The following is a 14,385-nucleotide window of genomic DNA, read 5'->3' as shown; positions in this document are numbered from 1 at the left end:
CACAGAGAGAATTGAGCAAATCTAAAAGTTGGGTTTTCAAGATTCATTTGAACCCAAAAACCAATTAACCATCCATTCAAGAATTTTATCTACTTGGTAGTCACATTATCTTCAGTTATGGCAATACTACACTTTAGGATGTATTATCAACCCATTTCGTCTCATTAGATCTGACGCTCATCAGTTCTAACATCAAAATGGGTTATGCCAGCATTGTTATTATTTTACTCTCTCTTTTGAGGTTATATATTTCTAAGGAAGAGCACTAGTAATAAAAAACTATCTCTTTAGAACAGTGGTTCCCAACCTGTGGTCTGTGGACCATCAGTGGTCCGCAAGAATGAAAATCTGGCCCGTGGCCTCATTATTGCTGCACTATTGCAATGAGAGCGACTGGTCTCACGAAAACCTCTTATAGTGCCGAGGCTTATTAAATATGGTTTTCTGTGGGCAAGCAGATGGTAACTACTGCATGGCATATGTTCTGTATCAGAAACTAAAGCTGATGTTGTCTATCCAATGCAATTTCCTGAATCAGCACCCCAAATAACCAAACCGAATCTAAAGTTGACCAAAAACTGATTCGTAATCCTTTTGGTACTTATGTTGAAGAGTGGTCCCTGGTCAAATGGTCCCTGGTCAAAAAAAGGTTGGGAACCATTGCTCCAGGAACACATCTTCAGTCTTTCCAATACAAAAACATTGTTATCACCTACAATCTCAAGTAGCTGAAGTACAATTCAAATACTACTGGATACTTCAGTATTAAACATTCTCTGGTATAGAAACAATTCATATGAGTATATCTGGCATGAAAACAGTATCTGGGTGGAATTTCCACTAAACTTTTAAATGCCTGTTATAAATATTGGAGATATTATGGCTTGGCACCTAAATTTGGTGACAAATTGAAAAATATACTGCAATAAATGGAAAAAGGAACAAAATGCACTGTATGCAATAGGTTAATCAATACAATAATATAAGTCCCTTTAAGGTTTATTTGAATATAAATTTAAATCTGATAATGATAAATTATGAAAGGGTAATTTGTTAACAATGCTTTTAGGGAAATTAAATATAAACATGGAAATACAGCTTATGTTTCTATTTTATACATTGTTTAAAAAATGGTACCCAGCTCCACCCTTCCTTGTAAGATGCAATCCTCAAGCACTTGTTCAACCTAAAAAATGACCCCCAGTTCTGTGAAAGTTACTCATCCCATTCAATATTTTAAATTGCTAGTTTGGAGTTCTTAGTGCAAATTCAAAAAAAGCATTTGAGAATTTAAGCAATGTGGTTTTATTTTATCATGGGATTTGGAGAGATGGCTTGAGAAATATTTGGCAATTACTCCCCACTGCCCACTACTTTATTGTGCCATAGAATTAAAGAGTTTATATTGCATGTAGTTTCATGTAGTGAGAAATGCTACATGATCAAGACAAAAATAAAATAGAACAGATAAACGTTTTGTCCATTTCATCTCATTTGACCTGGAAACTGGTGGGATTCCTGAAGAAAGCAAGTTTCTTTTCCACATAAGTAATCTAGCTGTAGTACTAGTTGGTATTTATGATCCACATAGTCAGCTCCATAAACATCTTACAGATTTATTCTTTTAATGTATATTTTTACATTTTACTGTGATTTATTGCTACATGCAACCGTTACAAATATTAATTCATATGGAATTATATTACTTCATTAATATTTATTCTATGTAGCTTGATTTCTATGATTCTGTGTAGCTTACAATAGGTCATTGCTGGAAGCTCATGAAAGATCTGTCTCCCACTGTCAGAATCACAGAATCATAGCATTGGAAGAGACCTCGTGGGACATCCGGTCCAACCTCCTGTCAAGAAGCAGGAAAATTGTACTGAAAGTACCCCTGACAGATGGCAATCCAGCCTCTGTATAAAAGCCTCCAAAGAAGAAGCCTCCACCACACTCCGAGGCAGAAAGTTCCACTGCTGAACAGCTCTCACAGTTAGGAAATTCTTCCTAATGTTCAGGTGGAATCTCCTTCATTATTCTGCATTGTAGTCTTCAGGGCGGCAGAAAACAAGCTTGCTCCCTCCTCCCTATGACTTTACCTTGCATATTTATACATGGCTATCATGTCTTCTCTCAGCCTTCTCTTCTGCAAGCTAAACATGCCCAGCTTTTTAAGCCATTCCTCATAAGGCTTGTTCTCCAGACCCTTGATCATTTTAGTTGCCCTCCTCTGGACACATTCCAACTTCTCAATATCTCCCTTAAATTGTGGTACCCAGAATTGGATACAGGATTCCAGATGTGGTCTGACCAAGGCATAATAGTAGCATGACTTCCCTGGATCTAGACACTATACTATTTATGCAGGCCAAAATCCCATTGGTTTTTTTTAGCCACCGCATCACATTGTTGACTTATATTTAACTTGTTGTCCACAAAGACTTCAAGATCTTTTTCACACATACTGTTGTCGAGCTAGGCATCCCCCATTCTGTATCTTTGCATTTCATTTTTCTTCCGCTTAAGTGCTATAACTTTAGAGCCATGTTAGAATTACAAAATGAAAGTAGAAAGCACATATTAGGATCAACAGAAAAAAGAAAGAGGTCTTCATGTGCTTATGGATGATTGTATTTCATTCTTTAAACAGTTTTTTGCTTATCCTATGTTATAAAAAGCCCAATGCTTTTTGGCCCTTATATTATTTATTGACCTTTTAAGGAGCTAGACATTCAATCTAACAACAGGAGAAATTTCTAAAGCTGCTGAAAACCTTTTTTTGTATACGGGACTGTTATGCAATAAAAGGGGAACTAGGCTTTCAATTTTTATTTGTTTATATATTTCAGCAGATGGTTAGAAAAACAAGAAAGCACAGTTCCCTTTTTGTTGTGTAATAGTCTACCATATAGAGATTTTTCAGTAACTCCAGAAATTTCTCCTGCTGTTAGATTAAATAGAGCCATCAGTAAGCATGTGAAGACCTCTTTCTTCTTTTGCCTGTATTTCTTGACCTTGTGCAATCCACAGATTTTGCAATTTTGGCAAAGATGTTCCAATTACCTTCTTGCCGTTTTACGGTAGGATCACCCAAAATAGAGGCGAAACCTATGCTTCTCAACAAAATCATTCTTCTGCAACAGTTACATTTATGTGCAAACATACACATATGTACTATGACATTATAAGAATTATGGAAAGATCTGTTTACCTACCTTCCACAACAGCAAGCCTCCCATTAGAAAAGGACTAAAAACCGTCAAGAAGCAATACACCGAAGTTGGATCAAAGCTAGAAGCATAAACGAGAAGAAAATAAATACGTAGTGTTTGTTTACCACCAGGAAATCGAAGGCACCATTTCCTCTTTACTACAAAAATATGATGCATTATGTACAAGACTTACAAAACACATGCAGGTGCTTTTTAATATGTTGCTTATCCTTTTTCAGGTTGATTTTAGCTCTTTCCATTAGCAAGTGACTGTTCTTGCTTGCTATTTGTATCACTGTTGTTTTATCAAATGTTTCCCAATTTGTGGCACCTTTTGCAGCTGTCAGATCAATATTTGGGTATACCCAGATGACATATTTGTGGAAGCCAATGCAGAGCACAAGAGTTGTCACACTCTGTGACCTGTTAGTACTTGTGAACCAAATTTCAGATTTATTTTGCAGATGGAGAATTCAGACAGATGGGGCTGCATCACGTCTACAGATGTGTTGTTGTTATGTGCCTTCAAGCTGATTCTGACTTATAAAAGACTTACAATAGAATTTCCTTGGCAAGATTTATTCAGTGGAAGTTTCTCATTCCCTTCTTCAAAATACAGTACCTGTTATTCTTTTGTGGTTTGTTCCAAGTATTATCAGGCCTGATCTTACTTAGCTTCTGAAACCACAAAAGATTTGGTGCCTTCAATATATCTAGGCAAGTAAGCAGAGTATCTAACCTAGTGCAACAGGTTAAACTGCTGACCTGCTGAACTTGCTGACCAAAAGGTTGACAGTTCGAATCCGGGGGGCAGGGTGAGCTCCCACTGTTAGCAACAGCTTCTGCCAACCTAGCAGCTCGAAAACATGCAAATGTGAGTAAATCAATAGGTACTGCTTCTGCGGGAAGATAACAGTGCTCTATGCAGTCATGCTGGCCACATGACTTTGCCGGCATCTATGGACAACACCAGTTCTTCGGCTTAGAAATGGAGATGGGCACCACCCCTGAGAGTCGGACATGACTACACTTAATGTCAGGGAAAACCTTTACCTTTTAAGGAGACATGTATGCATGGATGGATATTTGTTGCTGTCACAGTTTGCCTTCCAGTCATTTCCAACTTACGGCAAACTCAAGACAAACCAATCATAGGGCTTTCTGGGAAATATTTGTTCAGAGGAGGGTTGATTTTGTTTTTCTCTGAGGCTAAAAGAGTGTGACTTGTTCTGGGTCATCCAATGGATTTCCATAGCTGAGTGGAGATTCAAATCCTGGTCTCAGAATTCATAGACTAATTCAAAGATGTATAGATACATGTATATACGACATGCCTACATTTAATTCAAGAGGATGTATTAATTTAGTGGCGAAATGCCTGGGGAAAAATTGAAAATCAGAAGCAGCGGGTTCTGCCCCTTCTATATCTTTGTGTCATGTTAAAAGCAAAGCAACCTTAAACTGAAAAAAGGGTTAGCAAAACAAAATAAATTGTGAACTTCTAAGAAAAATCTATTCAAGTCTTATGTTCCAGAGAAGATCTAGCTGAAAAAAGGGATGGATTGTGATGATCTTTTTCCCCACTCGGCTCTCACAGATAGAAAGAAAAATATTTACCTGTTAACAGAAGCTATGTTTCCAGTACCAAAGAAAGCTGTCACTATGAAGAAAAGCTGCACAGTGTTAAGGAAAACACAAAATGACACATTTGTTTAACCTATTTCTTATGTGAAAAAAACAGCATCTCTGATAAAATCTCACTTGCAGAATAAAGCTCACTATCTCTAGCAGGGGTCCTCAAACTTTTTAAACAGAGGGTCAGGTCACAGACCCTCAAACTGTTGGAGGGCCGGATTATAATTTGGAAAAAAAATGAAGGAACTCCTATGCACACTGCACATATCTTATTTGTAGTGCAAAAAAAACCAACAACAACACTTAAAAACAATACAATAATTAAAATGAAGAACAATTTTAACAAATATAAACTTATTAGTATTTCAATGGGAAGTGTGGGCCTGCTTTTGGCTGATGAGATAGGATTGTTGTTGTTGTTGTTGTGTGCTTTCAAGTCGTTTCAGACTTAGGTTGACCCTGAGCGAGGGCCGTGTAAATGACCTTGGCGGGCCGTATCTGGCCCCTGGGCCATAGTTTGAGGACCCCTGATCTATAGGTTCTGCATCCACAGATTCAACTAAGACAAATATGGGGCAGAGGGAATTCTAGCACTAATCTGAGTTCTTCACCATTTATATAAGGGATTTTAGATAAGGAGTACAGAGGAAGGAACCAAACCCCATAGGATACTTTAGCCCCTTCTACAGTACCCTATATCCCAGTGTCTGATTCCAGATTATCATGGTTAAACTGGATTATATGACTCACCACTGCCAGATAATCTGGCATAAGCAGATAATCTGGGATCAGATCCTGGGATATAGGGGTAATGTGAAAGAGGCCTGTAGATTCCAAGCAAAACATGAATAGGACTGCAAACTCAAATGAGGGCAATCTGTCCATACTAGCTCTCCATCATTTGTTTTACACACATAGCAAACACATATTTACACATTAGTGGTTGCCTCTTCATATGCACTGAAACTACACTATTTCCTCAGATCAAATAAATGCTGCGTTTCTCAATTCAAGCAGTAAGGAAAAGCAGAGGAAATGAGAAAATATGTCATCATGCCACATCTGTAACAAAAGAATGGAGATGTGGGCAGACAGCTATTTGCAGAGGTACTTAGCACATCATTTAAGTACATGGTCACAAAAAGGGCATTTGAATGACTTTTTGAGAGTGCCTAAAATTTCCTCTGCATTCCATCTCAGGAAAAGAGTGTTTATTCCAAAACTGAGAAGTGAGACAAGTGTAACCTCCCAGATATTGTTGGTACAACTTCCACTAGCTCTCAGTAACACTGAGCAACCATGAAGGACAACACATTCCCTACCCTTGCCATAAATAATCAAATGCATCAGCATCAATTCACTCTTTTTTGTATCCTATTGCTTCATTAGATCCACATGGTTTTAATATTTGTCAACTGAAGAAATAGGAGATGTGTACCTCAAAGATTCTAAATGTATGGTTATTAGAACCAATCCGTTTTAAATATCCAATAGAAAAAGGAAGAGAAGCAGGTATACTATATGTTCTATATTTTATTTGTCTTATGTTTTCCTATACTGCTGGTCACTGATCTAAATAATAAATAAATAGTTAAAGAAAGAAAGAAAGTGAGAGCAACTCCCATTTTTCTGGTTAAACCAGGCCTCATTATCTTGCTGCTGAGAGACAAGCCTAATGAAAGAACATTCTACTTCTACAGTCCCTGCAGGATGGCTGATTAGAGGAAGCAAGCGCCAGGATGACTTTTCCTCTTCTTTTTCCAAATCCACAGCCTCAGTCTTTTTCTCTGCAAATTCAGGCACTGGTTACTACCCCCTTAGTTGTTGAAGTTATTTTGGGTCTGGTTTTCTTGTTTCTTGCAGACCTAATTATTGAGATAAAACCCCACACTGCTCAAGTCTCAAGTCCTCAACAAGGACTTCAGGCATGCCCCAACTCTGGCAGTCTTTAGGAGGAGCCTGAAAACGTGGTTGTTCCAGTGTGCCTTCCCAGAATAAGGTAACTCCCAGCAATATGTCCTCTAAATGCACTTTATTATTGATCTAGGAGTGTAATTTAATTATTACATTTGGCCCAGCCAAAGGTTTTTAAACATTGTTGTGTTACTGTTAATATTTATTGCTTATTTTCTGTTATGAGTTTTATTATTATTGTTTTGTATCACTTGTTATTGTTTTTAGTATTGATGTATTGTGGGCTCGGCCTCATGTAAGCCGCACCAAGTCCCTTAGGGAGATGGTAGCGGGTTATAACTAAAGTATTATTATTATTATTATTATTATTATTATTTGTTAGCTTAGTACAGACTACACAGAGAAGCCACTGAAATCCACAAGCATGTGGACAATTACAACAGAAAAGAGAAAACCATGAAAAAGAAAAAAAATCTGATTACCAGTATTTAAAAGCTCTAAAATCAAAACAGTAAATAAAGAACAACACTCAAAAACAAGAGAATTCCAGACAAGAAACAACCAGGGCCAGCTAATTACCTCCCAACAAAGTATCCCCCAGGCAGAAGGCAGCAAGACTTTGAAAGTACAAGGTTATTAAATGCTAATCAAGGTGGCCAATTGCAACATTCACACCTGCCTCAAACAGACAAGAGTTCTTTCTCCCACCCTTGCCATTTCTCAAGTTGCTTCTGACACAAAAAGCCTGCCGGATGGGGAGCAGAGAAAAACAGAGGGTGCTCACCTATTTTGCTCTTATTAATTCATTTACAGTATTTGTATACCGCTTTTCTCACCCCCGAGAGGGACTCAAAGGAGACACAATAGATGGGGTTGCTCACCACTAGCTTCAGCCCCATCTATTGTGTCTCCTCCCAGCAACAACTATGGATTATTTTATTTTATTTTGAAAACAATATTCATACTAATCGGTACTGGAAACTCATTCAATTATTGCATAAACATTTATGCTGTGAGCGGAGGTCCTCTCAACAACATCTTGGCTCAAGAGCACAAGGATACAAAGAAAAACGATCGCCTGATGTCGTCCACATGGAGTTGTCGAAACTGTGTTATATCAGTAGCATTTGAAAAGCTGAGCGCAGCAAGCTATAAAGAAAGCATAAGAGAAATCAATAAAGGAAACATCAGTTGGTATCAGATTGATATTAAAAGGCGTATTTTCCAGGGAGCAAATGAGAAATTAAAGAGCAATTCCTTCAGAGAAACCAGCCTGTATTGCAATGAAAGCCTCTTCTCCTACAGTTTTATTATACTTTAATGACTCTCTCAAGAAAGTTATCGTTCAAGGAGGATGATCAAGTGGAAAAACTGCTGCCGCCTCAGGTAAGGAAATAACTCCCTGACCTCTCCATTTGCTTTACTATTTCTTCTTCCCTTACCTGCACGTACTAGAAAGAGACATATTCTCAAAGTTCACAAAAGTTGATTCTGCAGTTCTATTCTAGTGGGGTATGGAGGGAAATAACTGAGATACCAGATCATAATTGCAGACAAACTTGTTTCCCTCCTGTGCGGTGTTGGTTTATATGTATTATCGAAGGCTTTCATAGCTGGAATCACTGGGTTTTTGTAAGCTTTTTGGGTTGTAAGGCCATGTTCCAGGAGCATTCTCTCCTGACGTTTCGCTTGCATCTATGGCAGGCATCCTAAGAAGTTGTGAGGAGAAGACATCAGAGCTCTGTTTTACCATTGTCTCACCACAAGTTACTTCCAATGGGACAATGAATTCTATGAACAAGAAGATGGAGTAGCTATGGGGAGCCCTCTCAGCTTTGTCATAGCAAATTTCCACATGGAACACTGAAAAACAAGCCCTGGAATCAGCAACAAAAAAGCCCACTATATGGTTCAGATATGTGGATGACACCTTCACCATTTGGAGCCATGGAAAAGAACTAAACAGGTTCCTGGACCACCTTGACAGCATCCACCCAAACATCCAATTCACTATGGAGAAAGAAAATGAAGGGAAACTGCCATTTCTAGATGTTCTAGCCATCTGCAAACCAGATCAACAATTGGGTCACACAGTTTACAGAAAGGCTACACACATGGATAGATACCTACATAAAAACTCCCACCATCACCCAAATAAAAAAAGAAGCACAATTAAAGCCCTGGCAGACCGTGCAAAAAGAATCTGCGAGCTCCACCTCCTCCAAGATGAACTCAACCACTTAAACTGTGCTTTACAGGTCAATGGATACTCCACCTCAGACATCAGAAGAGCTGCAAGACTGAGAACAAGCCACAAGAGTAAAGACAAAGATCAGCCCAGAGGAAAAGTGTCCTTGTCATACATCAAGGGAACGACTGACCGCATAGGGAAGCTGATGAGGAAACACAACCTACAAACTATCTACAGGCCCACTAAGAAAATCCAACAAATGCTACGTTCTGTAAAAGACAAGAGGGATCCTCTCACTTCTGCAGGAATCTACCATATACTTTACAGCTATGGACAAGTCTACATAGGGACCACCAAACGCAGCACCCAAACACGAATCAAGGAACATGAAAGGCACTGCAGACTACTTCAACCAGAGAAGTCAGCCATAGCGGAGCACCTGATGAACCAGCCTGGACACAGCATATTATTTGAGAACACAAATTGTTAGACTGGTCCAGAAATGCTGAACCACTCTAACAACCACCATGTCAGGCTACACAGAGAAACCACTGAAATCCACAAGCATGTGGACAATTGCAACGCAAAGGAAGAAACCATGAAAATGAACAAAATTTGGCTACAAGTATTAAAAACCCTAAAATCAAAACAGTAAATAAAAAACAACTCTCAAAAACAGAGGAAGTCCAGACAAGAAACAATCAGGGACAGCTAATCACCTCTCAACAAAGGATTTCCCCAGGCAGTAAGAAGACACATCTTGAAAATGCTAGACCACTAAATGCTAATCAAGGTGGCCAACTGAAGCATTCACACCTACCTCCAACAGACAAGAGTTGTTCAATGTATTGTCGAAGGCTTTCATGGCTGGAATCACTCAGTTCTTGTGGGTTTTTTCGGGCTATATGGCCATGTTCTAAAGGCATTTATCCTGACGTTTCGCCTGCATCTATGGCAAGCATCCTCAGAGGCGAGGTCACCTCTGAGGATGCTTGCCATAGATGCAGGCGAAACGTCAGGAGAAATGCCTCTAGAACATGGCCATATAGCCCGAAAAAACCCACAAGAACTGAGAGACAAGAGTTATTTCTCCCATCCTGGGCATTCCACAGATATATAAACTCCATTTTCTTAGTTTCCAACAAACCTCAGAACCTCTGAGGATGCCTGCCATAGATGCAGGCAAAACGTCAGGAGAGACTGCTTCTGGAACATGGCCATACAGCCCCAAAAAATTACAACAACCCATTGGTTTATAGGCTTACAACATTGCACCTGCCAGTATTTCTCTCCTACCATTAGGAAACGCCTAATATTTAGCCAAAGTCTACCATCTTGCAGTTTCTACCCATTAATGGTAGAATCTAGTCCTCCAAGCTGGAACAACTGAGGACATGTCTGCTCCATCTTCAGTTCTTGTGTCTCTTTAATATTATCTATGTTGGGCTAAATATCCTGAAGTCTTTCAGCTGTTTCTCTTAGGACTTCACTGTGCTCCTCTAGATATGTTCCAATTAGTCAGTATTCTTGAAATATGATATCCAGCATCAGACACAGCTGTGACTTGATCATCATAGAACAGAATGGCATATTTATTTATTTATTTTGGAGCATGGATAAATGAAACTATGCATATAGAATAGGTGGCTAGAGGGTTGCACTGTATTTCCTTTTTTAATTTCATTAGCTGCTCTGAGATGTTCAGATATATGGCAGGATATAAATATTTTAATAAATAATTCAATTTACAGGTGATCTGGCTACGTTGTAATCACCGCTGTAGCCTCTAACAGGCCATAGCTAGGTACCACCATATTACCAGCACCACAGATACAAAAAAACAGACAATTATAGGGAGTAATGGGGGGGGGGGGGTTGAAGAGATACAGTGACCCTCTGTAACTATACTGAAGCATTCATTACCTTTGGATTAAGTGAGGCTCCATGAAGATGTATTGCTTCTTTCTCCACATTTATCCACACAAACATCAACAAAGCCAATGCCAGAGGGAAAAGGGCTTCATACCTATATGAATATATAGTTTGACAGCAACTTAACATAAGGTAGAAATCAAATCACTGACATATAAAACCCAGACTACCTGCTTTGAAATGTATTATATGGCAGTGTAGACTCATATAATTCAGTTCAAACCAGATAATGTGGATTTGACAATCTGGGTTATATGGCAGTTTAGAGGGACCCTTAGGACCCTTCCACACAGCCATATAACCCAGAATATCATGGCAGAAAATCCCACAATATCTGTTTTGAACTTGGTTATCTGAGTCCACACTATCATATATTCCCATTAAAAGCATATACAGTGGGTTATCTGCCTTGATATTCTGGATTATATGGCTGTGTGGAAGGGCCCTTATTTTATCAACAGATCTCCCCTTATGTGAGGGGTCTTGGGGAAGGGATTTGTGTAAGACCATTTATCAAGCAACTGGTGCCAAACTGAAGATGTGATCTCTATAGTCAAGGAAATATACAAGTCAATGAACTATACACGTCCTTTGTATATAGTTTTGATGAACCCAGTCATGCCAGAGAGTTGGCAAAACATTTTGCACTTATTTGAGAGTTCTCTTACGGTGGATCTACACTGCCATTTAATCCAGATTATCAAATCCGATAATCCAGATTACCCTCGAACTGGATTGTATGAGTCTACACTGCCATACAATTCAGTTCAAAGCATTTTATATGGCAGTGTAGATGGTGCCATAATTTCCAATTCTTAATTTCAACTGTGAATGTGATCTTGGAGATGCTAAAAAATGAGTAACAGACATCTACTTTTAACAAACATTGTTCTAATCCAGTGGTTCTCAACCTGTGGGTCCCCAGATGTTTTGGCCTACAACTCCCAGAAATCCCAGTTACTTTACCAGTTGTTAGGATTTCTGGGAGTTGAAGGCCAAAACATCTAGGGACCCACTGCTCTAATCTTTTGCACATATTTTCATAGAATCATAGAATAACAAAGTTGGAAGAGACCACAAGGGGCATCTAGTCCAACCTGCTGCCATGCAAAAAAAGCACAATCAAAGTACCCCTGACAGATGGCCATCCAGTCTCTGTTTAAAAGCCTCCAAGGATGTAGCTTCCACATTCTGTGTCAGAAAGTTCAACTGCTGAACAGCTCTTACATTTTGCCAGTATTACCGAAACAATGTTTGTGTTTTTGGACTACCAAAAAAGCCTGGGGATTGTTGTTAAATGCTTGTTAAATGCTTATGCTTAATCCGCCTGCCTGGAACTACAGCAGTTTCCAAATTTCATGTATTCCCCTCAACACATTGTTGGAACACAATGGCAAACTTGTAAGAGTCCAATAAAATAAAATATATGACTTCAAATAGCATAAGCTATGGGGGGGGGGGGGGAACCACTAGAATTTCATTTATAAAGAAGAGAATTACCCTGTGCTAAGCAGAAGGTATGGTGACATCAAGGAAAGAAGTATGCTCAGCAGCCGCAGGAAGAGAAATGTGGGGCTTAGCAGTGGTACTATCAAGGACGAAGCTGCAATAAAGAGAATATTGTTTGTCAAAGCAAAAATAGGTGAATAACTCTTCAGTGGTTCTCAAAGGCTAGGAAGAATGGTTTGTGTTCAGGTTCCTGGAAGCTAGAAATGCAAGAAAGAGGCAGTCACGAGGTTTCTTTCTTTCCTCCTTGATGAAAATTTGATTGTTCGATCATACAGTCAAACAGATGCATTTGTCTGAATGACAGTTTCCCGGACAGCTTTAGAACGGCTCTCTATAGCCCACTTCTCAAGAAGACTCAGCCAGCATCTTCCAGTTACCGGAATGTGCCCACACCAGCTCATTCCCTTCTGTATCCTAACATTTTGTTAGATCCATATACATGGCTTTAAACATGCCAGATGAACTAATAGTAGCGATATATGTATGTGCATGTACAGCAATACAAGGAGAGTGAGGAATCGAACCTCACAAACTCAGTGACTTGTAGTTCAAGCCTGAAACACATTATCTCTGTGTCGCCTATCTTTATATGTGTTTGTTACAGGATGCAATTTTTAGATGTCTGTGTATATTTCTTCAATGTGTAATCCAAACCTGGAGTCAATACGTAGCTTTTCCTCACAGGTTACATCACTATAATATCCAACTGATTTCCAGCCATGTAACTTTAGTCCTGTAACTTGACACGAGACTTTAATATATATGTTGAAACAAAGAAATGTTTATTTATGAATTCTTTTGCACATAAGCTTATCTGTTACAAAGTACTTTACTTCAGTTCCACTTGGATATTATTGCAACTGTCTTTCGCTCCTTTGAATACATAAACATTATTACTACATAACTTTCAAAACAGTTTAACTTATTTCTACTCTGTTAAGCCACATTCTTCTCCAAAATATATTTCTCCTCAACCTCCTGGCTGGTTAGCTTATGACTTTTAGTCACTCTCTTCTATCAATAGTTTGACTGAAAACTTATATTAGTTTTTTCTTTACTTCAGTACAACGATGGAAGCTACAAACTTAAATATCAATCCTCTTCCCTCTAGCTCCTGGCTAGAGACTCAACTACTTTTTAAAAGGTTCCCTCTTTTTTTCTTCTAGCTCTGCCCCTTTTTGCTAGCCACTCTAAAATGGATACATTTCTACTTCAGTTCTAAAATGGATACATTTCTACTGCATGGTAGAATGGTAACACAATGACCAATCAAATGTAACCAGCTCTTGATTGCCCTTGCCATAATATCAGCACTAATAAACATAGACAAAAATACTCCATTATAATTAGCTTTTCCGTTACAGCATCTTTCCATCAATTGTGGTTCAGACTTCTGTCTTCATTTAAGCCCAAAAACTGAACAAAGCAAAAAAATTTCAAAAACCTTTTAGGGCCTTAGGAGATTGATGGACCAGGGACCAAGAATCTGACGGCCCTTCCAGACAGGCCCCATATGCCAGGATATAATCCCAGGTTTTCTGTTTATCCCAGATTATCTGGCAGTGCGGAATCATATAATCCAGTTTAAATCAGAAAACCTGGGATCAGATCCTGGGATATTGGGTCCGTCTGGAAGGACTCTGAGGGAGACGAAGAGCCCTTCGACACAGCCCTATATTCCAGAATATCAAGGAAGAAAATTCCACATTATCTGCTATGAACTGGGTTATCTGAGTCCACACTCAGATAATGTGGGATTTTCTGCCTTGATATTCTGGGATATGGGACTGTGTAACCCATAGTCTGGGAGTACACTTTGCCAAATGCTGGTTTAAACCAAAAATGCCATTCTTGGAGATCCGCAGTGGGTTGAACCCCTATGCCGAATCCGGGGAGGGCACAGGTGAGCTCCAGCTCCTCTGTCAGCTCCAGCTCCTCATGCGGGGACATGAAAGAAGCCTCCCACAAGGATGGTAACACATCAAAACA

At 39.1% G+C, this 14,385-nt stretch overlaps 1 protein-coding gene across 2 annotated transcripts in view; it reads right to left on the bottom strand.

The window, feature by feature from the left end:
* PIGN (phosphatidylinositol glycan anchor biosynthesis class N) overlaps positions 1-14,385 on the bottom strand; it is a 123,691-nt gene that overhangs the window by 28,410 nt on the left and 80,896 nt on the right. For both annotated transcript variants that reach the window (XM_067467529.1, XM_060774706.2), the window contains exons 21-25: positions 12,388-12,490; positions 10,879-10,981; positions 7,827-7,913; positions 4,833-4,888; positions 3,219-3,294 (exon numbers count right to left, since the gene is read on the bottom strand). In XM_067467529.1, the coding sequence (XP_067323630.1) occupies positions 3,219-3,294; positions 4,833-4,888; positions 7,827-7,913; positions 10,879-10,981; positions 12,388-12,490 (425 nt within the window). The remainder of the gene's footprint in view (positions 1-3,218; positions 3,295-4,832; positions 4,889-7,826; positions 7,914-10,878; positions 10,982-12,387; positions 12,491-14,385) is intronic.

This window comes from Anolis sagrei, chromosome 4, assembly GCF_037176765.1.
Source record: "Anolis sagrei isolate rAnoSag1 chromosome 4, rAnoSag1.mat, whole genome shotgun sequence".
NCBI classification, from domain to species: Eukaryota; Metazoa; Chordata; class Lepidosauria; order Squamata; family Dactyloidae; genus Anolis; species Anolis sagrei.
This window is presented reverse-complemented; position numbering and strand designations above follow the sequence as displayed.